The sequence below is a fragment of the Podarcis bocagei genome (genome assembly GCF_964188305.1).
Source record: "Podarcis bocagei genome assembly, chromosome: 6".
In the NCBI taxonomy this organism is placed as follows: Eukaryota; Metazoa; Chordata; class Lepidosauria; order Squamata; family Lacertidae; genus Podarcis; species Podarcis bocagei.
The window spans coordinates 27,486,111-27,512,905 of NC_138130.1; the positions used below are offsets into that span (position 1 = coordinate 27,486,111).

General features: G+C 41.1%; 1 protein-coding gene across 13 annotated transcripts in view; it reads left to right on the forward strand.

Annotated features, from left to right (window-relative positions):
• The window catches only part of MCF2L (MCF.2 cell line derived transforming sequence like), a 132,399-nt gene extending 109,001 nt beyond the window's left edge, over nucleotides 1-23,398 (forward strand). For 8 of the 13 annotated variants that reach the window (XM_081198283.1, XM_081198288.1, XM_081198294.1 and 5 more), the window contains 14 exons: nucleotides 1,536-1,628; nucleotides 1,732-1,824; nucleotides 8,760-8,885; nucleotides 10,630-10,851; nucleotides 11,057-11,149; nucleotides 11,329-11,407; nucleotides 11,812-11,881; nucleotides 12,496-12,611; nucleotides 14,840-14,899; nucleotides 15,209-15,283; nucleotides 19,241-19,359; nucleotides 20,198-20,310; nucleotides 20,902-21,005; nucleotides 21,124-23,398. In XM_081198283.1, the coding sequence (XP_081054409.1) occupies nucleotides 1,536-1,628; nucleotides 1,732-1,824; nucleotides 8,760-8,885; nucleotides 10,630-10,851; nucleotides 11,057-11,149; nucleotides 11,329-11,407; nucleotides 11,812-11,881; nucleotides 12,496-12,611; nucleotides 14,840-14,899; nucleotides 15,209-15,283; nucleotides 19,241-19,359; nucleotides 20,198-20,310; nucleotides 20,902-21,005; nucleotides 21,124-21,218 (1,458 nt within the window). In that variant the 3' untranslated portion in view covers nucleotides 21,219-23,398. Of the gene's footprint in view, nucleotides 1-1,535; nucleotides 1,629-1,731; nucleotides 1,825-8,759; nucleotides 8,886-10,629; nucleotides 10,852-11,056; nucleotides 11,150-11,328; nucleotides 11,408-11,811; nucleotides 11,882-12,495; nucleotides 12,612-14,839; nucleotides 14,900-15,208; nucleotides 15,284-15,707; nucleotides 15,789-19,240; nucleotides 19,360-20,197; nucleotides 20,311-20,901; nucleotides 21,006-21,123 lie in introns of all 13 variants that reach the window. The other 5 variants (XM_081198293.1, XM_081198287.1, XM_081198286.1 and 2 more) reach the window with 4 other exon arrangements.
• Nucleotides 23,399-26,795: the final 3,397 nt, after the last annotated feature.

Consider the following 26,795-nt stretch of genomic DNA (forward strand, 5'->3'; position numbering starts at 1 on the left):
TTTTGCATCTGTCTCTGGTTGGTGAACCTTGGGAGTTCTCATGAAAAGCGAAATAGATTCAACAAGCCTGAAGCATGCCCACCAGCTAATCGAGAGCATAGTTGTTTTGCTAACTTGATCGTTCTTCCTCAATAATGTCTGTATTGCAAATGTCTACCAGTGGTTCCCAACCTTTTTGTGGCCATGCCCCACCTAAGCATCTCTAAAATCCTGATTCCTCCCACCTCCCCGTAACATATAATTCTTATTATTCAAAAAGTGAACTCCTATTCACGTGGAGGAAGCCTAAAAGGCCATTAACTTGGTCTAAGTCATTCTCAAATTGTCCCCCTTAAAAATCAAATTGCCCCCCTGTGGGGGGGGGGTGGCCCACGTTGGGAAACACAGCTCTAGGCCTTCATGCTGAAACAAATGCATATTAGAGAGGCAGATTAGAATTCTGAGTTCTGCTAGCTTCTAGGAAATTACAGTCATATCAGATTTACCCAGTTGAGTTTCGCTGTTGTGGGTCATGTTGTGTAGTACCAGTTCAGTTAAAGGGGCTAGTGCTGGCAAACATAGCCCTAAACAGCTTGGGACCCAAGTACAGTGCTAGCTTGGGTTAAGAACTTAATTCGTTCTGAAGGTCCGTTCTTAATCTGAAACCGTTCTTAACCTGAGGTACCACTTTAGCTAATGGGGCCTCCCGCCGCGCGATTTCTGTTCTCATCCTGAAGCAAGGTTCTTAACCCGAGGTACTATTTCTGGGTTAGCGGAGTCTGTAACCTGATGCGTCTATAACCCGAGGTACCACTGTACCTGAAAGAGCGCCTTCCCTAGTGTCAACCATCTTGGGCCCTACAATCAGCGGAGAATGTCCTATTGGAAGTGCCACTGCTGGGTGCTGCCTGGTTGGCATTGTTATGAGGCAGGGCCTTCTCAGTGGAGATTCCCTGTTTGTGGAATGTCTCCTCTGTGGTGAGGTGTATCTGCCCCCTCTTTATAACCTTTCAGGGTGGATTTTAAAACATCCCTGTTTACCCAGACATTAGATGGCTAAAAATTTTCCTGGCAACGTTTAAATGATTATGAGAGTATGTTGTTTTTTAAAAAAGACATTTTAAATACGTTATTTTATTTTTCATTGTATTCTTTTAACAGTAATGTGCTTACCAGCTGAGACTCCTCAGGGAGGAAGGGTGGAGTATAGATATTAAATAAATAATACAGGGTTTTTTTGGAGTTCTCACAGGAACAGAGACATGAATTAACGGGGGGGGGGTGTTACTTTGCATGATCTAATGTCAACTCAGTTTTAGCCAATCGGAACAGCCATACATATTTCAACAGTCCGTTAGTAAGAATGGTTGTTATTCAAGCTTTCCTCAAGAGTAGACCCATTAAAAGCAATTGACTTAACTTAGCCATCTTCTTTCATTTTAGTGGGTCTCCTCTGAGTAAGACTTAGTCGAATGCCCATTGTAAGTGTGATAGTTTACTTCATAATTGCATGAAAACTTAAAACTTTTGTAATAATTATTTTCTCTCTCATTCAGATGGAAGACTTTCAGATTTATGAAAAATACTGTCAAAATAAACCTCGATCTGAAAGTCTGTGGAGGCAGTTCTCAGACTCTGTATTCTTTCAGGTATTCTTTATTTTACTGTAAACACATAATTAGTTGATTACTATCTTTCTCATTGCATTTCATGGAAGGATTTTTTCAGTTCTTTATTCATTTACATTTATAGGAGTGTCAGAGAAAACTTGACCATAAGCTGAGTTTGGATTCCTATTTACTGAAACCTGTTCAAAGAATAACCAAATATCAGCTTTTGCTAAAGGTAAGGAGTATAATACTATTTTAGCCATGCCTTTAGTTAATTTCTAAGTGACCTTGTTTGGAGGATCTAGCAGAATAGAAGAAATTTAATGACTGTTAAGCTAAATACATCAAGTTAAATTAATTGGGAAAAGCTTGCAATTACCAGCTAGGCCTAGGATTTAAATTATTATGTTTAATGCTGAATTGTGAAGAATGACTGATGTTAAGTGATTAAGTTAAGATTTTAAGAACTTTGATTTGGAAAACCGTTAAAATGATATTCATTGAAATCCAACTAGGGGGATACGAGGAAGTCACTTAACAATGTTAATAAGATTAGTTTTAATAAGGTTATGATTTATGTTTGTCTGTTTATTTGTTAGTGTGTGTTTTTTTACTTTGTGAAAACCAATAAAAAATTTGGGGGGGGGGGAATTCTAAGTTACTGTGATTTAGAGCAACTGGCCGCTATGAGTAATTCCATAGCTTATAGCTTTGACAGTGTTTGCAATTTGCAGCATGCTTTACAGTCTTCCTTTATAGTTGCCTTCAGCAAGATTGCAATGAAGTGAATTATTATGAGCTGACAAGCTGAGTCTGGGCGATAATGGGCAGGTTCCCAAATAATGCTGAGCTGTGGTTTGAGGTTATATGCATGAACCCCTTGGACTGGAGTATTCCCCTTTCTTCTTTTCTCCTCTCAGCGCAGTTGGGTGGGGATCAAAATAAGATTCAGTTTCTCTTTCTCAATTTCCTGGTTTGTCGTTGCATCTAAACCAAGAATCGTGGTTCAGAATAAATTCTAGTTTAAGCAAGCACACATCACAACCCAGATTTTAGAATTAACTTTGTTTTGCAGTTAACTAAAGTTTATTTTAAACCACAATTTCTGACTTGTCACGTACCAGCCAGCAATCCTAGAAAGAGATATTGAATTGTGGTTTATTCCTTCTTCTGCTACATGAGAGGTTCATGTAACATGTACAGATTAGGTTAATCTCATGGAACTTTGGAGTGTCAGGCATAGCCCTACTGGCTTTAGCCCAAACGTAGCAGAGTTTTCCTGCACAGCGAGGAAGCTAGTTGCGGCAGTAATGACTAGTCAGCTAGACTCAGAATAACTATTTACAGGATTTATTAAAAGGAGAAATAAAACCAGCAGAGTTTCTGCATACAAATAAAAGCAAAATAAACCCTCTCTTTCTCTCTCTCAAAACCATACACAGCACTTCTAACTCCTAACACACCTCACATCAAACTGTGCTAGCAATCCCTAGATAACAGAGTTGAGTGCTGCTCGTTAACCAATCAGAGTGAGTAGTTTCTAGGTCAAGCAGACCTGGGCTTTCTGCCAAGAGTAAATTGACTCCAGCTTGAGTTAATTGGTGAAGCTAGAATCTGCAAGTTTCCCACGAGAACCAATTAACCAATTAACAGAAACTGAAACCGAAACTGAACACCCCCTCACAGATTCTGCTGAACAATTAACTCCAAATACACCTATGTAGGAGATCATTTTTCCAGCAAACCTAAACCCTTGCACATTCGCTTGTTCTTTACCTTTGCCAATGGTTTAGTTAATACATCTGCTACATTTTCTTCACTTGACACATAAGTACAGGTGATTACATTGTCTTGTACACAGCAACGTACATTTTGGTATTTTACAGAGATATGTTTTGAACGCGATTTGAAACCCTCTGTTTTACTTAAGGTTATACAAGCTTGATTATCAATGTAAACTTGTACTGGTTCTCCACAATTTACATTTAAATCTGCTAACAAATGCTTGAAATAAATCACCTCGTTGCACAATTCACTCAATGCAGCATACTCTGATTCCGTTGATGACACACTTACAACGTCTTGCTTGCGTGACCGCCAGCTGATTAAAGCTCCACCGACCATTATAACTAGTCCTGTGACAGATTTTCTATCCGGCAAATTTCCCCAGTCACTATCACAGTAGCAACACAACATTTCATCCTCTGAAGAATTTAATTGTAACATATAGCCAATTGTCTGTTTGAGATATCTCAGAACTTGTTTTACCCCTTTCCAGGCATTTAGTGTGGGTTTTGAGACCAATCTACTTAATATGCCTACTGCGTAGCTAATATCAGGTCTGGACCACTGTGCTATATACAATAAACTTCCAATTACAGAGTGATATACATCAGGGTGTTCAAATTCAGGACTCTCATCTATGTGAAGTGTTTTTATGAAACCTGGATCCATAGGCACCGCTGCCCCTTTGCAATCCTGCATCCTGTATGTAGTCAGTAGTTGTTTAACTTTGTTCTGCTGACTAATTAGACAGCTGCCATCTTGGGCCCAGCACACTTCCAACCCTAGATATGTCCTAACCGGGCCTAAGTCCTTCACTTTGAACTTACTGGACAATTGCTTGGCAAACCTTTTAGTTTGTTTATCTGTTTTGCAGGCATACAAAACATCATCTACATAAATCAGACAAAACTCTTGATCACTGCCTGTACCACGTACATAAACACAATTGTCAGCTGTACTCTGCTTGAAACCAAACGACACTAAGGCCTCATGGAAACATTTGTTCCAAGATCTTGCAGCCTGTTTGAGACCGTATAGAGCTTTGTTTAATTTCAACACTCTATTGGAACCTGTCTCATAACCAGGCGGTTCGGCTAGATACAGGTCTTCTGATATTGATGCATGTAAATATGCAGTCTGAATGTCAAAATGGTTTAACAGGAGTTTTCTCTTTGCTCCAAGCGTCAAAATCAGCCTTACACTGTCCCCCTTAGCAGTAGGGGAAAAAGTCTCGTCATAATCTTTTCCAGGCCTCTGAGAGTATCCTTGAGCAACTAAACGAGCTTTGTATTTGTACTCTCCTGTCACCAGAGGTTTAAGTTTGTACACCCACCTGCAGCCTACAATCTTTGCCCCCTCAGGCGCTGCTACTGGTGTAAAGACCTTGTGCTCATTCAGAGAGGACATCTCTTCCTCCATTGCCTGTTTCCAGCGCTCTGCCTCCTCTTTTGGTAACTTTAACACCTCCTGAAAACTCTTGGGTTCTGCAATTACACTAAACACATTTGCAGTATCTGGGGAAAAACGCACTGGAGGCACTCCTTTGTTTTGTCTTTTAGATCTTCTGGGAGAAAATTTTTCTTCTGACCCACTTTCCTCCTCAGAACTACGACCTCTCTTTTGTTGCTTAGCAACTGGTCTTTGGCTAACTTCACTTTCCTGAGAGCTCTTATCTGAACTTTCCTCCCCCTCAGACTCTGACTCCCTGTGTCTACCTTCAGAGTCATGAAGCTCCTGGGAAGGTTCAAACCAAACCTCAGTATTGGCATGTAGTCTCTCCCAGCCACTATGTTCACAAAAACTGGCATTCCTGGAGATCACAATGCCATTCGTCCCTTCAGCAAAACGGAAACCTTTTCCCAGCTCCTGGTAACCCACAAACACTAACTGTTTGGTCTTAGGATCTCCCTTCTTCCTCATTTGTTTCGGAATTAATACCCAGGCTTTTGATCCAAACACATGCAAATGGTCAATTTTGGGTTTTTTCTGAAACAATTTAAAGTACGGAGTTGTACCTATTGTTTGGTGAAAGAGCCTGTTTTGGAGATAACACGCGGTGAGCATGCTCTCCCCCCAATAAGACATGGGTAAATCAGCATCATCAAGCATGGCAAACATCATATCTTGTAAAGATCTGTTTTTTCGCTCTGCAACGCCATTCTCCTCTGGGGAAAAAACGTTCGTTTTCCTATGCCCAATGCCACGCTTTTGCAACCAATCTTTAAAGGCATTTGACATGAATTCGCCACCTCTGTCCGTCTGTATCCTTTTGAGTTTAATGGACAGAAATCTTTCCACAGATGCCACCCAGCCTTTAAACTTAGTGAACACGTCACCCTTATTCTTCATGGGAAAAACCCAGGAATAACGCGTGGCGTCATCCACAATTGTTAGTGAAAAACGTGATCCACCCCTGCTTACAGCAAATGGACCAATTACGTCCATGTGAACCAGCTGTAGCGGTGACTCACTAACTCTGTCACTTCTGGGGTAAGAGACTCTGTGGGTTTTAACCTTTTTACACACATTACAATCAAGGTACTTGTTACAACTCTTTAAATTACCCCCATCAGCCAATTCAGACACTTTTAGTACACTTTTCCAGCAAGCATGCCCCATTTTCCTATGCAATAAGTGCACACAGTTGTCATGTATAGCTTTGTTATTCACTGCAGGCTGAGATTTACTGACTACTGCTGCAACTTGAGATCCTGCTTTAAGCCAAAACAAGCCTCCCTCTGACTTAGCAGTGCCTAAAATCTCACCAGCCTTCTTAATAATGCAACTGTCTCCTTCAAAATACACTTTAAACCCAGCTTTTAGCAAACAATCTACAGACATCAGATTGCTCCTTAATGACGGCACACAAAGTACATTTTGCAGGCATTCACGAAGACAAGGAACAAAAACTGCACCCCCCGAAATCACTTCGGAAGTACTTCCGTCTGCTAGAGCCACCTGGCTGCGCTGTGCTGAGTTCTTGGAAACAAACAATTCATCTGAATTCACGATGTGGCGAGATGCTCCCGAATCGACCACCCAGACCGCTTGTTTCTCATCAGCAATCTTGACCTCGCCGGTCACCAGCTGAGCCGACTGTTTTCGTTTGAAGAATTTCCTTTTACGCTGCTGCTGCTGCTGATCTCGTCTCTGCTCCTGCACCGGCAACTGAGACTTGACCAACTCCGGACATTGTCGTTTTAGATGCGCTGAAGACCCACATCGGAAACAACGCCTAACAGCAAACGCTGACTCCTCACCAGTACGCTGCTTTTGCTTCACCTCTGGCACGGCATGAGAACTCCTTCCAAACCGTCCACCTGTAGAAGCCTCTGCAGCCACCGACCTTTCTTGCCTCTTCTGCCATTCTTCAATCAAAGGCCCAGTAACATAACTGACTGATAAATCACGCTCCTGCATGCCTTCTAGAGACAAAACTAAATTATCCCAGCTTTCCGGGAGAGAACTCAAAATAATAGCCACCTTCTCCTGCTGGTCTAGCGCACAGTCTCTTTCCTGTAGCGCAGCAAACTTTAACTGTAAACTGTGTAGGTGTTCCTGCATTGTAACCCCAGGCTGTAACATTGCCTTGTACAATGCCTTGCGAATGAACAGCTTGGAAACCGCTGTCTCACGCACATGGAGTTCTTTAAGTGCTTGCCACACACCTCTAGCTGTCTTGATTCCCCTCACATACGGCAACTGGGAATCTTCCAGCCCCAAGACAATTGTGGCCCTTGCTCTTTGGTCTTTATCGAGGTCTTCATCATCAGGCTTCGTAGGAAACTTACTCACCACTTGCCAGAGACGATCCCTCTGCAGCACTGCCTGCATGCGTTCCGACCACAGCAAGTAATTGGAGTCATTCAGACGCTCAAAAGCCATCTGAACTGGTTGTGAGGTCATCTTGAGAGCGATGTCCCTGGAACCCGGAACCAGCTACTCACGACCACCGAGAGAGAAAACAGGAACCACAGCACCCAGCACTCACACGCTGCAGCTGTTGTCCTTCTGTCCGCTGCGTCACCAGCTCACCACGGTCAGGAACCAGCCAGAGAACAACAACTTCTGGAACTACTGGAACCAACGCCGTTGATGCTGACACCACCGCAACTCAGGCTGGCAGCACAATGCCCATAACCTCATGGAACTTTGGAGTGTCAGGCATAGCCCTACTGGCTTTAGCCCAAACGTAGCAGAGTTTTCCTGCACAGCGAGGAAGCTAGTTGCGGCAGTAATGACTAGTCAGCTAGACTCAGAATAACTATTTACAGGATTTATTAAAAGGAGAAATAAAACCAGCAGAGTTTCTGCATACAAATAAAAGCAAAATAAACCCTCTCTTTCTCTCTCTCAAAACCATACACAGCACTTCTAACTCCTAACACACCTCACATCAAACTGTGCTAGCAATCCCTAGATAACAGAGTTGAGTGCTGCTCGTTAACCAATCAGAGTGAGTAGTTTCTAGGTCAAGCAGACCTGGGCTTTCTGCCAAGAGTAAATTGACTCCAGCTTGAGTTAATTGGTGAAGCTAGAATCTGCAAGTTTCCCACGAGAACCAATTAACCAATTAACAGAAACTGAAACCGAAACTGAACATAATCATTGCATGTGAACCAGCCCAATGTGTTTACTAAGGTCATATAAGAAGTGCTGAGAAAATACAGTACTTGAATTAAGGTATTCCATCATCACTGTCTCCAGTTCTGTCCTTCTCAGATTGTAACCTTATATTTTATATTGCAGTCTCCATTTACTGTATTTTTTGCCCTATAGGATGCACTTTTCCCCCTCCAAAAATGAAGGGGTGCGCACTGACCCCTCTCACTCTCCAGGCTTCAGGAAGCTATCCGCAAGCCTTGGGAGCCCGTGGGAGTTCCCGCCGGGCTCCCAAGGCTTGCGGACAGCAGCCTGCAGTCCGAAACCCGGGGAGCGCAGCGGAGCGCGCCCCGGGCTTCGGGCAGCTCTCTGCAAGCCTTGGGAGCCCAGCGCGACTTCCCGCCAGGCTCCCTAGGCTTGTGGATAGCAGCCTGCATCCCGAAGCCTGGGGCACGCTGAGCAGTGTGTCCCGGGCTTTGGGCAGATATCTGCAAGCCTGGGGAGCCTGGCGGAAGTTCCCGCCGGGCTCCCAAGGCTTGTGGATAGCAGCCTGTTCTGGGGTCAGGGGAAGCTCGGGCTTCCCCAGCCACACGCCTGGGGGGGTAGTTTTTTTCTTTATTCCCCCTCCCCCCAAAAAACCTAGGTGTGCCCTATGGGCCGGTGCGCTCTATAGGGCAAAAAGTACGGTATTTTATGGCATATAGTAGTAGCTCCCCAGTTGTATCTAGAGAATTTTGTTGCTCTTGAGATTCATAAGGTGCTATATATTTACTTTTTTCACAGGAAATGCTAAAATACAGTAAAAATTGTGAAGGAGCAGAAGATCTTCAAGAGGCACTGACATCAATACTGGGAATTCTTAAAGCAGTTAATGATTCCATGCACCAGATTGCAATCACTGGCTATGATGTAAGTAGTAGCATTAAAATTTCACATTCTAGCGATACATAATGCAAGCAGTAGTGCCAATATTTTCTGCAACAGTTTTCCCCACCACCACCACCACTTATCTGAAATGATGGTTAAAACTACTGAAAGAATGAAGAAAGAAGAAGCCAGTTATTAAAAAAAGCCATCCTACAAGATTTGTTCCACCTCAGTGCATTTCAGACTACAGCTTCCTTCTTTAGAAGGAATCTTAAAAGTTTCCTTTTTATATATATAGGATAGTTGCAGCAGCTCGAACATATCTTTTCGCCCTGTCTTGCACTTTTACTAACGGTACTAGATGTGCTGCAATATTTGTCGAAGCTGCTTCTGCTGTTCTACAGAATTTTGAGGTTGCTTCTGAAGAAGGAACTTGTTTCAAAACACATTGAACTGCAATATATTCTGTTAGTTGGCACTTATGAGAAAATGTTTCCCCTTCTTACATTATTTCTGGTGGCACGTCACTTAGCCTGTATTTGGTGTGTGTTGCTCGCCCACAGAAAGAGATATACACATCAATTGAATTTTAGAATGGAATGGAAAGCTGCAGGGTGGTGTTGCTGAGAGCACTTATATAAAATAGGTTTTTCTTCTCTCTACCATCCCACACCTTGATTCTGGTTCCTGTCTTTTAATATTTAACTTTTGCCATCCACAGCCCTGAGAGAAGGGTAGACTAAAACTCTGAAACATTTTTGGTTAGTTCATGAGACCCAGCAGCCTTATGTAACAAGTCCAGACTTTGGATGTTCCCCATTTCTTCAGGAAGGGACTGTTCACTGGACTTAAGAGGCAAGACCATAGAACCAACCCACCCAGTTGCAGGAAAATAATGCAGGCTTAGGACCAGCTTCAACTAAATTGTTCCACCTGCACAAGCCAACATAACTTCTTCTTTGGTGATCACTCGTAGCCGAGTAAGATTGTCCTCCATAAACACGGTTTTAACAATGAGTCCGTAAGTGACTGTGGAGGCAAATTCTGGATCCACACATCCTTCCACAGTGAGGACATTGGTTTCCAGGCGGGAGTTGATCACAGTGTGGGTTTGCCAAGCATGCCTTCCTCTTAGCACGTTTCTCCCTTGCGCCCTGAGTTTGAATGTCTTCAAAGTACATGACACCTTTGGTAAAGGCTGTTCTCCAATTGGAGCGCTCGCAGGCAAGTGTTTCCCAGTTGCCGGTGTTTATACTACATTTTCTTAGATTTGCCTTGAGAGAGTCTTTAAACCTCTTTTGTTGACCGCCAGCATTTCACTTTCCATTTTTAAGTTTGGAATAGAGTAGTTTCTTTGGAAGACGATAATCAGGCATCTGCACAACATGACCAGTCCAGCGAAGTTGATGTTGAAGAATCATTGCTTTGACACTGGTGATCTTTGCTTCTTCCAGTACACTGGTATTAATTATCCTAGTCCCCCTGGTGCAACAGGACTTTCTCTGCTTCTCTTCCCTACCCACGTGCATCTTCCACGCCTTCCCCAAATTTACTCAGGAGGGTCAGGGGAACCCTGAGAACAGCATGTTGGGAGAAGGGGGGGGGAGATTGTTCTATCTGGCAGGTAGAAATGAAGGCACATTCTCCTTAGCACAACATTTAATTCTACCCATGGTGCTGCTCCCATTGCTGGTCTTCCTTTCTAAATATTATTAACAAAGTGTAAACAGTCTGTTTTGTTTGTTTGTTTGTTTGTTTGTTTGTTTGTTTGTTTGTTTGTTTTAAGGGAAACCTGAATGAACTTGGCAAGCTTCTGATGCAGGGATCTTTCAGTGTATGGACTGATCACAAGAAGGGGCACTCGAAAGTGAAGGACCTGGCACGTTTCAAGCCAATGCAGAGGCACCTCTTCCTTCATGAGAAGGCAATACTCTTCTGTAAAAAGAGAGAAGAAAACGGAGAAGGATATGAGAAAGCACCCTCATACAGCTTTAAGAATTCCTTAAATGTAAGATATGGGGTTTTAAAATAAATAAATAAACATTTTAACAAATAGTAGAGCAAAAATAATACCATTTTGGCTTCAGCAACACACACACACACACATACATATATATATATATACACACACGCACACACATATCACAAAAAAATAGCAAGGGTGTCATGCCGGATGTCAATTTAACATTCCTTTTTCTTTCTTTTTTTAAAAGATGACTGCCGTTGGAATAACAGAGAATGTTAAAGGGGACGCTAAAAAATTTGAAATCTGGTATAATGCAAGGGAAGAAGTGTATATAATACAGGTAAACTCCCCCCCCCCCAAAAAAAAGTAAGCATTGTGCTGCCTTTTAAAGGCAGTTTTATGGAGGTGAAGATGTTTTCTTTGAGGCCCGAAAACATCGGTCCTGCCTGTCTCGTTTCGAAATGGCGTAATTTGTGGCAAATAGTTGGCTGAATTTCTACCTTTTCCTTTTTGATGCAGGCTCCAACCCCGGAAGTCAAAGCCACCTGGGTAAATGAAATTAGGAAAGTACTGACCAGTCAGTTACAGGCATGCAGGCGTAAGTCTTTTCTTTCTCCCTAATATCTGTTAATAGCAATGTGGCTATCAGTATGATGGCTGCATTTAGTTTCCCTTACAGACACAAGCGCCTTCCATTGTATTTTGTGTGGGGAGATTAAAGATGTTGCAATCGGGGATGGATGCAAAACTTCCCACCCTGTCCTGACGTTGGGGTTGCTGCTAATTTGCTCCCAGCTCGGAACCAAAGTCCCATAGTTACTGTCAAAGAGTTCTGTTCATGCTTAGTTTGCTGCAGTGTAACGGAAGCCTTATAATTTGTTCCCCCTTCTGTATTTAGTGAGAGCTCCAAACTTTGCACAGAACTTCCAAAATCTGAACCAAAAGTTTGCAGCTTGCCTGAGATGCTTTGATAGGCAGGCTTTCTCTCTCTTTTCCTTACAGAAGCTAGCCAGCATAGAGTTCTAGAACATACACACAGTCTCCCTTTACCTGCATCGTCTAATAATACCAGGTAAGCTGCTATCTGTTCCACTAATTACTTTATAAAACACTGATTCATCGAATACTCTTCCGAATTCAGTGTTCTCTGCTTTGCCTGTCTCTAAAACCATTTATTTGCTTTTTTAACTTACTTGCGAAATATTGCAGTGTGCGAGTTTAAATGCCTTCTTAATCTACATATAGCACCTTCTATATGGGTGCTTTTACAAACAGTAGAGAATGATGATGACCCCAACTTTTGTACACATGCGTTTTTAGAAACTTTCAGGTTACTTGCACCTTTACCTACCTCACTGGCAGGCAACCTGAAACATCCCCTGCAAGTCTCAGCTTAAAAATAACTGTGTCAGGTACAAATTTGTCCCTTCAGTTTTGTTCTGAAATATTTATTGTAGATATGGAACGAGCTAGGCAAACACAGTACCATAGTGTGTAGTGTAGAACATCTCTCCCCGTACCCATTAAGTGGGAAAGTATGTCTAATTTGTAAGGTTGTCTCTTGCTTAAAAAAAAGAAAGGAAAATAAAAAGTTTGTTTTACTTGCTCTGAGGTTGTTGTGGTTATCTTGTAATGGGAAGAAGTGAATTGGCCTTTAGTGTAGTCTTATATTTCTTCCATGAACAGTCCTTCAAGAAATGAGGCAAGGAACATCAGAAAACAGGAGGAGAGAAGTGCTGGTGTTGTAAGTCCTGATGGATGTGTAACCTCAGTAGCATCAAAGTATCCTGAAAAAGGCAAAGGTAAATTTGAAGGACCCTTTGGTTATTAATATGCATCAATTACTGTAAAGTGGAATAAGTTGTTGCATAAAAGGAGTTGTAACCATATTTTGGTCATGTGATCATATTTTGTGATGTCAACTGTTGTCATAGAACCAACAGGTGTGCAAAAAGTAAAATAAAAATATATTTTGTTTAGGTAGGTATAGAACAAATATTAGCTAGTTGGTTCTGTTTAATATCTGTTCAGTAGCATGCCTGTCTTAAATCCCATAGAAGAACCACACTGATTTATTTGCAGGAACCTATTTGTCTCCATAAGGTGATTTTTCATTACTAAATTATGATTCAAGCCCTTTAAAAATATTAAATGATTCTAAAAGTGTAGTAAACATGTGGGTGATTCTGTTAACTTGTTCCAATTTCAATAATTAATTATTCATAAATGCCTTACTTTTCTGGCACAACCTTCTGGTTTACCTTTGACTCCTCTGTTCTTTCCCTCTATCCTTTTCCTCTCTGTCTTCATTTTATTGACGATACTATCTCAAATTTCTCAGTTCTCTCTCTCTCTCTCTCTCTCTCTCTCTCTCTCTCTCTCTCTCACACACACACACACACACACATACATATTGCAATGTACAGTATTACTAATCCCCAAAGCCAGAAAGGTAAATTTTACAAAGCTAGTTGGTTTATTTTTGTTCAGTACACACTGTAGTTGCCACTGTTTGTATGTGTAGAAATATTGGCTTGAATCCAAGGAAGAGGCCTATATACACCATTCCAAAGAGTCCTTAGACACTCTAGATCAGGTTTTTGCAGGGAGTTGGCATTGAATGCACAGGAATTAAAAGACTTGGAAACTTTGCCCACAGTACTTAGGATTCAAACTGTTAGGATTTGTGTATTTCCAAAATGGTTCTTGTAACTTCAAAGCCTTAACTCTTGATTTTTCAAAGCCCTGATTAAGGACTTGAAAAATTCGAAAGAACAGCTGTCAGGCCTTGAGCCGTGAAGCTAATGTAAAATATGAGGCTAAATAGAAGGATTGAAATGATTTTTGTTGACAAGATTATAAAGTTGCTTTAGCATCTTTTCATTAGAGCTCCCAGCCATAAATCACCCAAACTTTCTAGCTGTTGCCTTTCTGTTCAGATAGGAAGACCTTGCTCCTTACTCTCTTTTTCAAAATACTCTGTAGCAGGAGACCTGGAGCTGGGAGGGAGCTCCACAAAAATTGTAAGATGTGTTGCACACCAACCAGAATGCTTTTCTGTGAACAATGAATGTTCAAACTTCATTTGTGGTGGGGATTGGGGGGTGGGGACAGTATTAATCAATCAATCAATCAATCAATCAATCAAGTCCCTCCTGGTTATTAAGGACTGAGATTGTACTTGGAGATAAACACGGTGTCTAGGAAAGTAAGGTTCAAGCTCTATAAGTTGGAATTGGCTTAATTTTTGCCAGATATTTGGAGGCAATTAATGCAGTTTTGGGATCACTGTCACGATGTGTTCCCAGTGGACAACTCCTTCCACTCTTTTCTCATGTTCCATGCTGTGTTCTGTCATCTCTAAAAACTTACCTGGGAAACCCAGCCAGATGGGCAGGGTATAAATAATAAAATAAAATCATCATCATCATTAACTCAGTTTGTTACTGGAGAAGGAATGCACTTGCTTTCTTCAAGAAAGCTTTTTATCAAGATGAGCTGTTGTTTTCTTTTTAAAGAGACCCTTTTGAAATGTTATTTTCACAGGTCCCTAAGGAAAAGAGGTTGTGTGTTTTTCCACCACAGAATGTGGGCTTAGTCTTGCTCTCAGAGCTGTTATCTCTGATAGCATTTTCCTTTGTACCGTTTTACATGAAAGCGTTTTAAAGCCCTGCCCTGCTCTGGGCTGCTTTAAATTATAATTACAGTGCTTTGGTTGTGGGAGCCATGTGCACACCTATATGAATACACAGTGGTTCCATGCTGATAGTGAATAACTTATCTAAATTGTCCAGGAAGACATGTTGAGATGTCATTCACACTATAACCATGGAGCTTTTACAAGATTGAAAGGAGTGACCAACAATATGCATCAATTGCCCTGATGGAAAAAGTCTCTTTTTTTCTCTCTCTCCTTCTCTTTAACAACCCCATTACCTTTGAGTTCTTTCTGGAGAAGCTGCCAATGAGTGCAGCCAGCTACTTAAAGTTCATATTGGTAAGCACTAATATTCTATGCTTGCCTTGACAGAAACAGCGTCTCCTACCGCTAAAAGCCAGACTTTGCCAATGATCCTTCTTTCACGACCAGGTATTGATCCAGGATTTAGTTTCATTGGAATAAAATGATATATAAATAAAGAAAATTGCTTTGCTACCAGCTTTTTAATATTTGTACATATAACCACAAATATGCACTTTTTAATTATTCCTAGATTTTTAAAACGTTTTTTTCCTTGCTTTTATGAATACCAGTTAAAAGTATGAGATTCTATTTTTGTTTTCCAGTCTAAACTCAAAGGTAATTTGCATGCAACCCACCTATTTTCTCTCTCTCTCGAATTCTTCAATATCTCTTTCTTGTCTCTCCGTCTTTTTTTGCCTGTTTGCCCTACTGCAGCTTCTCCTACCAGCCCAGACAAAAACACTAAACGACATGAAGTAAAGAGTGATCCAACTCCTTTGGGTTTGAGAGGTAGAGTGGAGCCAACTTTCCAAACTTGAAATCGCAGAACCCTAACAGTAGCATGCACTTCGCTTTGACTGAAATTGCCGCATCTGGTAGCCAACAAAGCAATGCAATTTTCTGTACCTTCACTTAAGTTCAGGGACAAATGTGCCAGGAAACCACATTGTGTGAAAAGCTGAGAGATGAGAACCTAGGAGTAGAGCTGGGGCAGATAGGTTGTTGCAACATATAACCTGATAAAAAGATAGCAAACGTTAGGAAGGGTGGGGGAGAGAAATGATAGATCTATGTTTGATAAATAGTGTGAGGCTATTTCATTTTAATTATGATTGAGTGGAATCTAGTTTCCAATTGCAAGCTCAGGGTGGAAGGTGGTATCACGGCAACAGCGTAATGCACTGGGAATATTTATTATTCAGTTCTTTCACAGATGCAAGTTCTGTGTTAACTTGGAACAGGGCCAAGTGGGTCAGCACTACTTATCTTTTACTAGCAGCCCAGCGCAGGCAAGGTAACGTATCTCTTCTGGGGCCACATGGACTTTGTGCATGGTGTGATGTGTGCTGTGACTCGTGGCTGCTTTTAAGGGCTTGCTTTGGCTTTCTGTTAGAGCATTGTAGTGTCACAGATGACACGAAGCACAAGTCTTGCAGGAACTGCCCAAAAACTGAAAACCTCATTTCAGGGAGGGGGGTGGTTGTTCAATTTTCCTCATTTATAGCTAGAATTGGGAATTGTTCCTTCTTTTTAAATTGGTTTTCAGTCTGCCTGGAATCTTATTTATATGCTATCCTTCCTCCAAAAAGCTCAGGACAGCATCCATCCTGGTAGTTCCTCCCCATTCCATTGTGTGGGGTTAATTCCACTGAGGACTGAGTGGGAAAAAATCAGAGTTTCCAGCAATGTCCAAAAAGGCAGCATGATTTAGACTGGGGCCAGGGATCCTCCCTCCCCAAATATTGTGCCTATCTTTCCCTCCGTGACTAATAGCAGCTATGGGGATGAGAGAAGGGTAACTTGCTTTGCAGAGTCATAAAGGTAAAGGGACCCCTGACCATTAGGTCCAGTCGTGGCCGACTTTGGGATTGCGGCGCTCATCTCGCTTTATTGGCCGAGGGAGCCGGCGTACAGCTTCCGGGTCATGTGGCCAGCATGACTAAGCCACTTCTGGTGAACCAGAGCAGCACACAGAAACGCCGTTTACCTTCCCGCCGGAGCGGTACCTATTTATCTACTTGCACTTTGACGTGCTTTCAAACTGCTAGGTTGGCAGGAGCAGGGACCGAGCAACGGGAGCTCACCCCGTCGCAGGGATTCGAACCACTGACCTTCTGATCGGCAAGTCCTAGGCTCTCTGGTTTAACCCACAGCAAAGGATTAATACTCCCCACGCCACCCCAAGCTGCTGTTTGAACCAGGCAATGGCATCAGGGATTCCAGTTTTGGAACTCCATCCAATGTATTTTGGTCCTGAAAAAGAGACCTAAGGCCAACGAATGAGCATCCTCATGGCAGAGTAGGGTTTTAAGCCCAAAATTACCCTAGTCCAAGTGCAACCTTCTATTCACTATAAAAGTGTTCTTTATATTTGCAAGAAGCCCCTTGATATGATTAGCATGGGCAGTCACAACCACTTCTTAAGGAGTTGTGCTCCACCTGTGTCCCTTGTGGAAGCTGGGTCATCCACCGTCTCATGACATGAGAAGGGCAGTGGGAAGCTACACAGGTCTCCAAGTGTAGCTTCCCACATTTTCCACAGACGTGAATGGCAGCCATTTGCATTTATACAGGTGAAAGTAAATAGCTATACAGTATTTATTGGCAGCATGGGGCTGGGGGAGCAAACGTCCCAATGACCTTCTTTGGGAAGAGCAGATTCTGATCCACCCCAAAGGGTCTTGCCAACCGCTGCTCATTTAATTTGCCTAATTGTAATTAATGGAAGGCATTGACAATCAGACTTGTTTTAATCTGCAGAGCAGCACTGTAGATTTCATTTCTTGCTCACACTAGGAATGTGACACAGAGAGAGTGCAGGGAGCTCATACAGTATCCTTGTAGCTGTGTTGAAGTGGGTTGTTTTTCAATAAGCAGATTTGGAAATCTGTTGTACAAGTTTTATTTGGGATTATTTATTTAGAAGATGAGATACTCAGAAATAACAGTAGCTTTTAGTCTACTCTCAGTGAGAAATATAAGTGTACCATTGCCAACACGTGCATGATTTGTTATTGTGTCCATTGTTGTATCCTGTTGTTGTGATGATGATGTATGATACAAAAAGCACAAATGAAGAGATTTTTCTCATTGCATGCTATTTGGGAGGCATAGAGGGAGAATTGGTAATTTTTTGCAGTATAGAATTTTTCAGCTTTAAACTCAAGCAAGTGTGCACACACATGCACACGCCATATCTATGCTAGCACATAGGTGTGAAAAAAGAAAAACAAAGACAAGAAGAGATCAAATTATATGCTGCTTTGTTGTGACATGGTAAACTAAATACATGTTTTATTCATTGGAATGGATATTCATGACCTTCCAAGGGATACTTTAGTGTTCAACATGAAAGCGTGGTGTTCCCAACCTGATGAACCACTAGCGGACCATTAATCTGTGTGAAAGTTCTTATCCTAAATTGCACTTGGGAGTAAAGTGTCGTATTCCATTGCATTTTGAGCCAGATACACTTGGCAGATTAAAAAGTGTACCAGTTGAAGCACGTTGTGATGTGTTTGACTAATCACACCTGTCTCCCACTGTTTGAATTACCGTTTATGACATAAATAGCAGGACCTTTTATTTTCCTTTTTTTTTTTGGCCTTTTGTTTTCTTACCTTGTAAGTTTTTGTCACCTAACAAGACTTTGAGGAGTCATCAGAATGAGTTATCTATTCTAGCAGTGCCATAGAAAAACAGGCTGAGGTTAATCACCAACAACATGGAGTGGCTAACCCTTTTTGGCCAAAAGATTGCATTAATCCTTGTCTAACACTCCAGGAAAGCATGGCATCTGTGAATGTCACTCCTTGAACACTCTCATAGCCTCCCTGATCTATGCAGATCATTGCCCCCTCCCTGCTCATCAAATGAGCAATCAGATGACTTGAAACAAATTGCATCCCCATAAGGATGTTGGGATGAAGTGTTTTAAACCCTTCTGTTCACCCCAATTCTATATCTACATTGTGGGATTTTTAATTTTTTCCTGCAACCCCAAAATCAGTGGGGTTTCAGAGAACCAGAAAAAATTTCTTGAGATACCTGATACCTAAGGTTAGCCATCTCTTATTTATAGGATCTAATAAATTTAATAATACAGTCATACCTCGGGTTGAAATAGCTTCGGGATAAATATTTTTGGGTTGCGCTCTGCGGCAACCCGGAAGTAACAGAGCACATTACTTCCGGGTTTCTCCGCTCGCACATTCGCAGAGAGTCAAAATGATGTCACGCGCATGTGTGGAAGCAGCGAACCGCAACCTGCAGACGCGCAGACGTGGGTTGCATTCACTTCTGGATACGAACAGGGCTCCAGAACGGATCCCGTTAACATCCAGAGGTACCACTGTAGTTCGGCTTGGGGAAAAACATTGGATTGGATCCAGACTCATGGATTGAAATCAATGGGACTTAGTAATGGCAAGCCTAACTTAAGTCCCATTGATTTCAGTGGGTTTACTCTAAGCTTGATTTAAGCCTGGCTGCAGTTGTTGATCTCACTAGCTGCCTATTAGCACCAAGACGGCATATCACTTAGTACAATTGAATTGGTTCAAAGGATATCTAGTGTTTTGTTGTAACTGTTCAAAGTGTATCCCCCCGTTTTATATAGAAGTCGCAACTAAATGTCAAATAAATAAATAATACTTTTCTGAGTATTAAAAAAAAACCCCTATCAAAACAGTTCAGTACTTGCTTGAGAAGCTTCAATAACAGTTGCTTGTTTGTTTATTTATTAAGGATGGTCTAAAACATCTCAGTCACTTGATGCTTCTGAAGAAAATGATGGCTGGTCCAGTGCAGAGGATCCACTTAATTCCTCAGATGCAGAAGAAGAAGTAAAAGTAGAGAAAAAGCTGGTAACTAATATATTTTCATGTTTATAGGAGGGAGGAAGATGTAATGTATGAACCTGGCCACACGGACTAATCTCCCATAGACCCCTTGGAGATGGTGTCTTTGGAAATAAGTTGTCAATCAGAATGTATGGTATGCAGCAGATGACAACCTTTTGTTTTATCTGTAAGCCCCCTTGAGTCCCTGTCAGAGAAAAAAGGTGGGGTATAATTATTAGTAGTAGTAGTATTAGTATTTTTTATTATTATTTCAGTGACACTGGTAGAATGAACAGTGAGTTGATAATAGTTTTGCAGTACTTATTCTAATGTAGCCTAACTCTGTAATTGGTATCTGCAGTATGTTGTTATTTGGGGGGGGGAATGGTAGGAAAATGAACAGGGTGCACTTTGGTGTACCATTGGAGAAAGGCTAAACCAGAGATAGTTAATGTGGTGCCCTCCAAACTTCAACTCCCACCACCCCTAACAATTGACCAAGCTGGTTGGGACTGATAGGAGTTTGTAGTTGGCACCATGTTGGCTAATCATGGGCCAAACTGACACAGTTAAGTCCCATGAAATGCTAGTGAAATAATTCAGAACTCCTTAACCCTTTCCCTCTTCTATTTCTTGGTTGTACAGGACTGTGACAATCCTGGAAAATGTATTTTAAATTAGGTTTTTTTATATATGCATAGTCACTCTAGATGTGATTCTGCTTCTCAGTTATGAGGGAGAAATGCTCCACATGCATAATACATAAGTCACATTAAAAAAAACCATAAAATCTGTCTCAGAGTTAATAGCTATTTGATTATTTCTCATTAAACCAATTGTATCTTCTACTGTGTATGTTTAGACGCCTGGTAAATACACTGTTGTGGCCGATGATGACAGAGGAGGCCCTGAAGACCTGGTGCTGAAAAGCGGAGAGTTAGTTCAGCTGATGCATGAAGGAGAAGATGGACTTTGGTATGAAGACCAATATTTTAAGACACAATGTCCGCAAAAGCACCTTGGCCTGGTGCAATGTCCAGATGTGTAAATATAGTTAAGAGATTTGGAAAGGACAGTGAGATTGTTCAGTTCCCATTGCTGATTTCTCAGTATTGTTTCTGACCTCTTTCAGTTCCTGAAACTGGTTTGCAAACCATGGATACGGTTGATAAGAAAGTATTCCCTTAACCATGGCTAAAGCTATCAGATGGATGGGTGGAATTCACTAGAAAAGGGGACTTCATGGGGAACTATCACTCTAGCCTGGAATGTTGTTAATTTAGAGCAGAGTTTCCCAAACTCGGGTTTCCAGCTGTTGTTGGACTACAACTCTCATCATTCCTAGCTAGCAGGACCGGTGGTCAGGGATGATGGGAATTGTAGTCCAAAAACAGCTGGATTTTGGGAAACCCTGATTTTAGAGTATTACAGTATGCACCAGAAGAAATACAAAAAATGTTGACTGACTCTAAACAAGGGCTACTTTGCTTCCAAATGAGGCCTAATATTTTGATGCTATAATTTTTTTAATAGTTTAAAAGCAAAAAAAATAAAATTGTTCCCTAGGTATGTAAAGAATCTGACCACAAGCAAAGAAGGTTGGGTTCCAGTCAACAGTTTGTTGGTGCTGCTTGGCAACTCAAAATCTGCTATATCTCTGAGCAGCTCAGGTATGATTTTCATTGTAAATGCTTTGGTTTAGCAGAGTGGCACTTAATTTGTCAAAGAGCCCAGTACCAAGTTAGCTACAAATATATTTCTCTGTAAATTTGTGTTCCTTCCATCCAGAGTCTGCAGCTGGTTCCAGTACACTGAGCTCATCTTCAAGCTACAGTGAGAGTTGCAACGTCAGCAGCATCAGCTTCTCGGACATAAAGGGCTAACCTGTTAAAACCTCCATGAAGACTCTTGCAAAACTGTCAAACTTCTAATGCAAATGCTGGATGTTAAATGAAACAGAGAAGCTACCATCACTTGCATCTCTCTCCATTCCCCAACACACACACACACATGTTTCAGTGGTAGCTTACAAAATCTTTTTTATTTAAAAAAAAAGACATTGAATAATAAAAAAGAAAATTTTATTTAAAAAAATAAAAAGACATTGAATGAAGATGTAAAGGATTGCCAGCAGCATGGAGTGGAAGAAGTGCGCCTTGTTGGAAAGAGAATCTTCTGGAAGGTGCATTATCATTTTCCTAGAAAAAAATGAACCTGGACAGGGATAATGTGGGAGAATACTATGAAGAAACCAGGTTGTGTCCATTGGTGTGAATCTGTACAGTAAAACAATGAATATATGTTAATATATAATTAATATGAAGTTAATTGATCATGTAGAAGGAAACAGAAATGTGATCTTTACAGGTCATTTTACATGAAATCCTCCTTGAGGCAATGTGTTAATATGCAGGAAATCTCTTACAGCATCAGGGGAATCCATTTTGATCTGGCTGTGGTTTCTGGCTTGGTTTTTTTGAACCACTGTGCTTTATCTAGCCATGAGCTTGTTCGTAATCTTTGCTTCAAAAGAAATAGCAATTCCACTTCAACAGAGACTATCCCCTTTCCTTAACTTTCCTTTTTTTTTTTTAAACAATCTATGGTGATAGCCCTTTTGAGATATTTTTACCATCAAGGACAATTGTTTACAAGAATGCTGGTAATTTCATAAGTTGTTTGGTAAAACAAACCCCATTTTTTATTATCAAGTAAATACCGGAACACGTTTTATATGGGTTGAACTTAAACATTCTATAATAGCAAGCAGTTGTCTTTTACTGTTAGAAGATGCCTACAATTCTTCTAAATGAAACCTTTCTAAATCTTTCCTGGTGCTTAATTTTCTATGAAATGCATGAGTATGTCATTTGAGCAGGGAAAAATCATTGTGGGCATAGTTTTAAAATAAACGAAGATGAAAACCATACACATTTCATTTAACACATGTGAAATAGAGCAATGCTGTGTAAATTGCTGTTCCCCCTCAAGCTACGATTTATAAATCTGCCTTACCAAAGGCTAGTAGTATGTAAACTGATGTATAAACCACATTGGATTCATCCATACACCTGAATTAATTTACAGCTCATAGCGTATGTACCTCATTCATATATTATTGAAGAAGTGAATGTTTGGTGGTCAGCACTTAATGAATACCAGGCAATTAGAATCTGGAAAGATAAAACGAATTTGGATTTTGCTTTTTTCCTGAAGTATAAATAGCATCTCAGATTGTTGTTTCAAACGTCAGGAACAAGTTCTGGCTTATAGTTAACAATCAAACTGTGACTGGCTCTGGTCAGTGCAGAATTTAACTCTGTTTGTATATGTTCATATTTATATGTGTGTGTGTATGTGTATTAATGTAAAATATGTATTTATACACTTCCGGCTGCTAAAGATGGCCTCTGTATGTCCTAAATTTCTTAATATGGCAGCAATGTAAAGGTTGTACAAGGCTTTACTTTATATATTTTCCAGCACAGGAAAGTACATCTCTTGAAAGCATCTTAAACAAACGAGATTGTGCCAGCCAAGGCACTGTCTGTCCTGTTGTGGTCATAAAATAGCAATAGTCTTTTGTAATTTATTTTGTAAATAGGAGTTTGGGAGTGGGGACCCCTCTATTGCAAAATCGTCCTAGAAGGAAGGATACAATTATGATGCATCCACAGGCCTTCATCATCATTAACACAAACAAACACACACAGAACAAACACACACACACACACCTTCCTCTGTCAGTGGCCCTAGCTTGGGATACTGCCAAAAAATAAATGACTTTTCTTGCATAGAATTAATAAATTGGTTTATTGCTTCACTGGCTCAAGTGAGAGGAGTTATTACGGGGAACTTATATTAGAGGCTGTCTCTTTTTACATTGTCCCTGACAATGCCTTTTCCTTGTTCATGTGGTTGTACATATACCATTGCACTTTAATATGACCCACGTTTCAATTTTCTACTGCTGTTGTAAATTACAATTACAGGATCCGATGTCTTTATTGTATATGTATGAAATTTTGAATAAAATTCAGCATTTCTTGCTGGGTCTCCTCAACATGATGGCGATGTCTATTTTGTGTGGATATGTTAACATGGTACCACAGTGTGTCGGAAGTTGATGCAGCAAATCTTAAGGGAGGAATCCTGTGTACAAGAAGCTGGCGTAAAGCAAAGCATTTGTAAATAAAGCCAGCAGAAAGCTACACCAGATCCAAACCCCACTCAGCTTAGGCTTTTGCCTAAGCCTAACAAAGGGAAAACAATATTTTCAAATAATATTCTGTGTTGGGTTGCTGGGTCATGTGACTGAGCCGAACTGGTTCAGGATCCAACCTAAATCCTCCCTTTCTGGTCCCAACTCCAAACCCCAGATTCTTTGCTCAGCACCAGCATATCTCTGGCTGAGCTAGAGATCCTCAGCTTCTCAATCTAGCAGATCTTGCCATGGGAGTGCCCCTTAAAGTGTGCCTGTCCTCTGTTTAAAAATATATATATATTTGTGTGCACTGGGCATCCTAAACACTAGCAGTAATATCCCTATCCCAAAAAAACTTTGGGGTTGCTTTTTGTTGTGAAAGATACCAAGTCATTGAATCCACGACAAGTCAGGATTGAATTTGCTAAAGTGTACTTTGCAGATGGAAAGGGACTTGATGGATAGTAATGGGGAGAGTGTTTAAGGCAGTGCTTTTTCCCCCTGGGGATACGCAGGGGTACATTTTGTGGATCTAAGTTTGGCCTCATTGAGGGGCAGTATTTCAATATGAGTAGGAAAGTGAGAGTACCCCTAAACATTTTTTTAGAAAAAACACCACTGGTTGCAGGCATCAGGCGAAATTATTTCAAGTCTTAACTTCTAACCAATATCAATGTGTTTTAACAAATTCTGGCAGAAAAGGGTTCTAAATAATAAGGGGGGGGGGTTCCCTTTCATGCACATCCTCTACCTCAGCTTGGGTTGACGAGTCAATACTATTCAAATGGCATTCTTGCAGACCCAGCAATGAGCGCAAACAGAGCGCAAATAATGTCTCTTGCAGAGGGCCTGCCATAAGCTCTCTTCTGCAGCTTTTAAATGGCTTTTGCACATTGAACATGGAAAGGATGCAAACCTTTAGCTAGTGGGTCTGTTTGGTTTTCTGTCTGCCCGGTAATCTTAGGCCAAGTAGCGGCTAGTGCTGGATGTTTAAGAGGAAATGCTTCTAATTTGTGGCCACCCTACTTTCAGCAATCTGTGTTGCTGGAACGCGCAGGAAGGCATCTTTAACTGACCCATTTTCATTGGCAGCCGTGGGGTGGGGTGGGGGACTGGCTTAGGATCCCAGTGCTCTGAAGGCAGCCCTGTATAGGGAAGTTTTTTTATGTTTGATGTTTTACTGTGTTTGATGTTTTGATTTGCTGGAAGCCAGCCAGAGTGGCTGGGGCAACCCTGTCAGATGGGCAGCATATAAAAAATGAAATTGTTGTTGTTGTTATGGCAGTCGGCAGGGAGAAGGTATAGTATGCTGTTTTCCAGATTTAAATGCCCCTCTGCTGCTGTTCTGTCAAACCAGCAGTGGTTTTTCCTGATAGGCTACACATCTGTATCTGTTTTAATAGGGGAAATGACATGATCTGATTATTATTATTACTACTTTTAATAAATAAAAACTGTCAGCATATTGTTATCCCAATCCAGTTCATGTTCTGCCAGATAGCTGCTGTTGGGAGACCCTAATTGTATATTGTTCGCATGGAATTTAATTTGGTCCTTGTAGACCAAAGGGAGGAGAGGAAGTGGTTTGCAACCTGCATAGACTTCTGCCATCATCTCTATAATATCATCTCAGATGAAGAAAAAACAGTGACCACCGCCACTATAACATTTCTCAATTCTCTTAACCCTACGGTCTCCGAAACTTCCTCTCATCTCCTCTCTTGCAGAAATTCCCCCCTCCCACTTCCTTTGTGCATTGTATTTTTAACCAACAGTATCACAGACTAAACCCACAGTATTCTGCCACTGTATCCCAAGTTACTGCAGTACATTATAGAACTCCCATGTTGAGGCATGTTCATATTACCACTTGCTCCACATCCAATGCGCTCTCACTGCTAGTTTTTTGAAACCACATTCACATATCATTAGTCACAATTCATATTGATCCTATCGTTTCTTGACAAATGCTGCTGTTTGGTGGATTTTTCTCTTACACCAACTTCAGTCTGACTAGAAAACTGGATGTGAAGTAAATGGTGATGTGGACATTTCAGGCAGCCATCACAGCATGTGCAGATCACAGCTTCATGGATAAGAGTTGGCAGGGGGGTTGCAGGGTGCAGAATCCCCCCCCCAAACGTGTGTGTATGTGGTGAAGAAATCTACCCCCCCCTCCACCTCTTGATGTGAACAATTCTGTTCTAATCTGTCTGGAAACATAGTGGAGAAGAATAACCTCACTTCATTTTAAGCCACTGTTGTCAACATAACCTTGCACTTCTGTAGCTGTCTCCTGCACATTACAAATACGCTCCTTGTCCCAACTTTCGGAAGCGTAGCCATGTTAATCTGTTTAGCAGCAAAATCAGCAAGGTACCGAAGCATCTTGAAGACAAGCGGATGAAAGATTGCATAACCTTTTGTGGACTAAAGTTAACTTCATGGGGGGGGGGGGAGATACTCCTGGTACCAGACAACCAAAGCATAGTCTGTACTTAACATTGCCTGGTGCAAGGAATGTATTTTGTACCAGGAATAGGAATTTGAGATAAGGAAAGGCCAGTTCATACTGTCCACCTAGAAAATTCCAGTAACAGAATGGAAACATTCTTTGATTTATGCTTCATTAGAGCTGTAGAACAAGTCTAAGGATTAATCAATCATTTGATAAAATCAAAGTGCATAGGTATTACGCAGTTTGTGTTAGAGAATACCAAAAAACCCCAAGCGTCTATGTTTTCCAGGGACAGTGCCAGATTTACAGAAGCTGTCTCTGTTTCTGATTTGATCCCATAATGTCCTGCTTTTCCTTAGGATGTCCCTATATTCATCAGAGAAATGTTGGAGGGTATGGAGTTATGTGACCCCCCCCCCGACATAACAGCCCTGCATAGGGAATTTTTTTTTTTAATGTTTAATGTTCTTTTGTGTTTTTATATATGTTGGAAACCGCCCCAAGTGACTGGGAAAACCCAATCAGATTTGTGGGGTATTATTATTATTATTATTATTATTATTATTATTATTATTATTATTATTATTATTATTATTGAATAGGACATTCCTATTTCCATCAGAGAAATGTTGGAGCATATCTCATCATCACAAAATTGCAAGGTTCAAAAATACTGTCCAGGTAGGTCCCCCACATCTGACCACCAAGAAAGGCACGTCAGTGACCCAGTTAGTTATAATGGTGATACAGAAAAGCAAGTACAAATTGGGATTGTTTTTATTATTGGCAGCCCCTCAT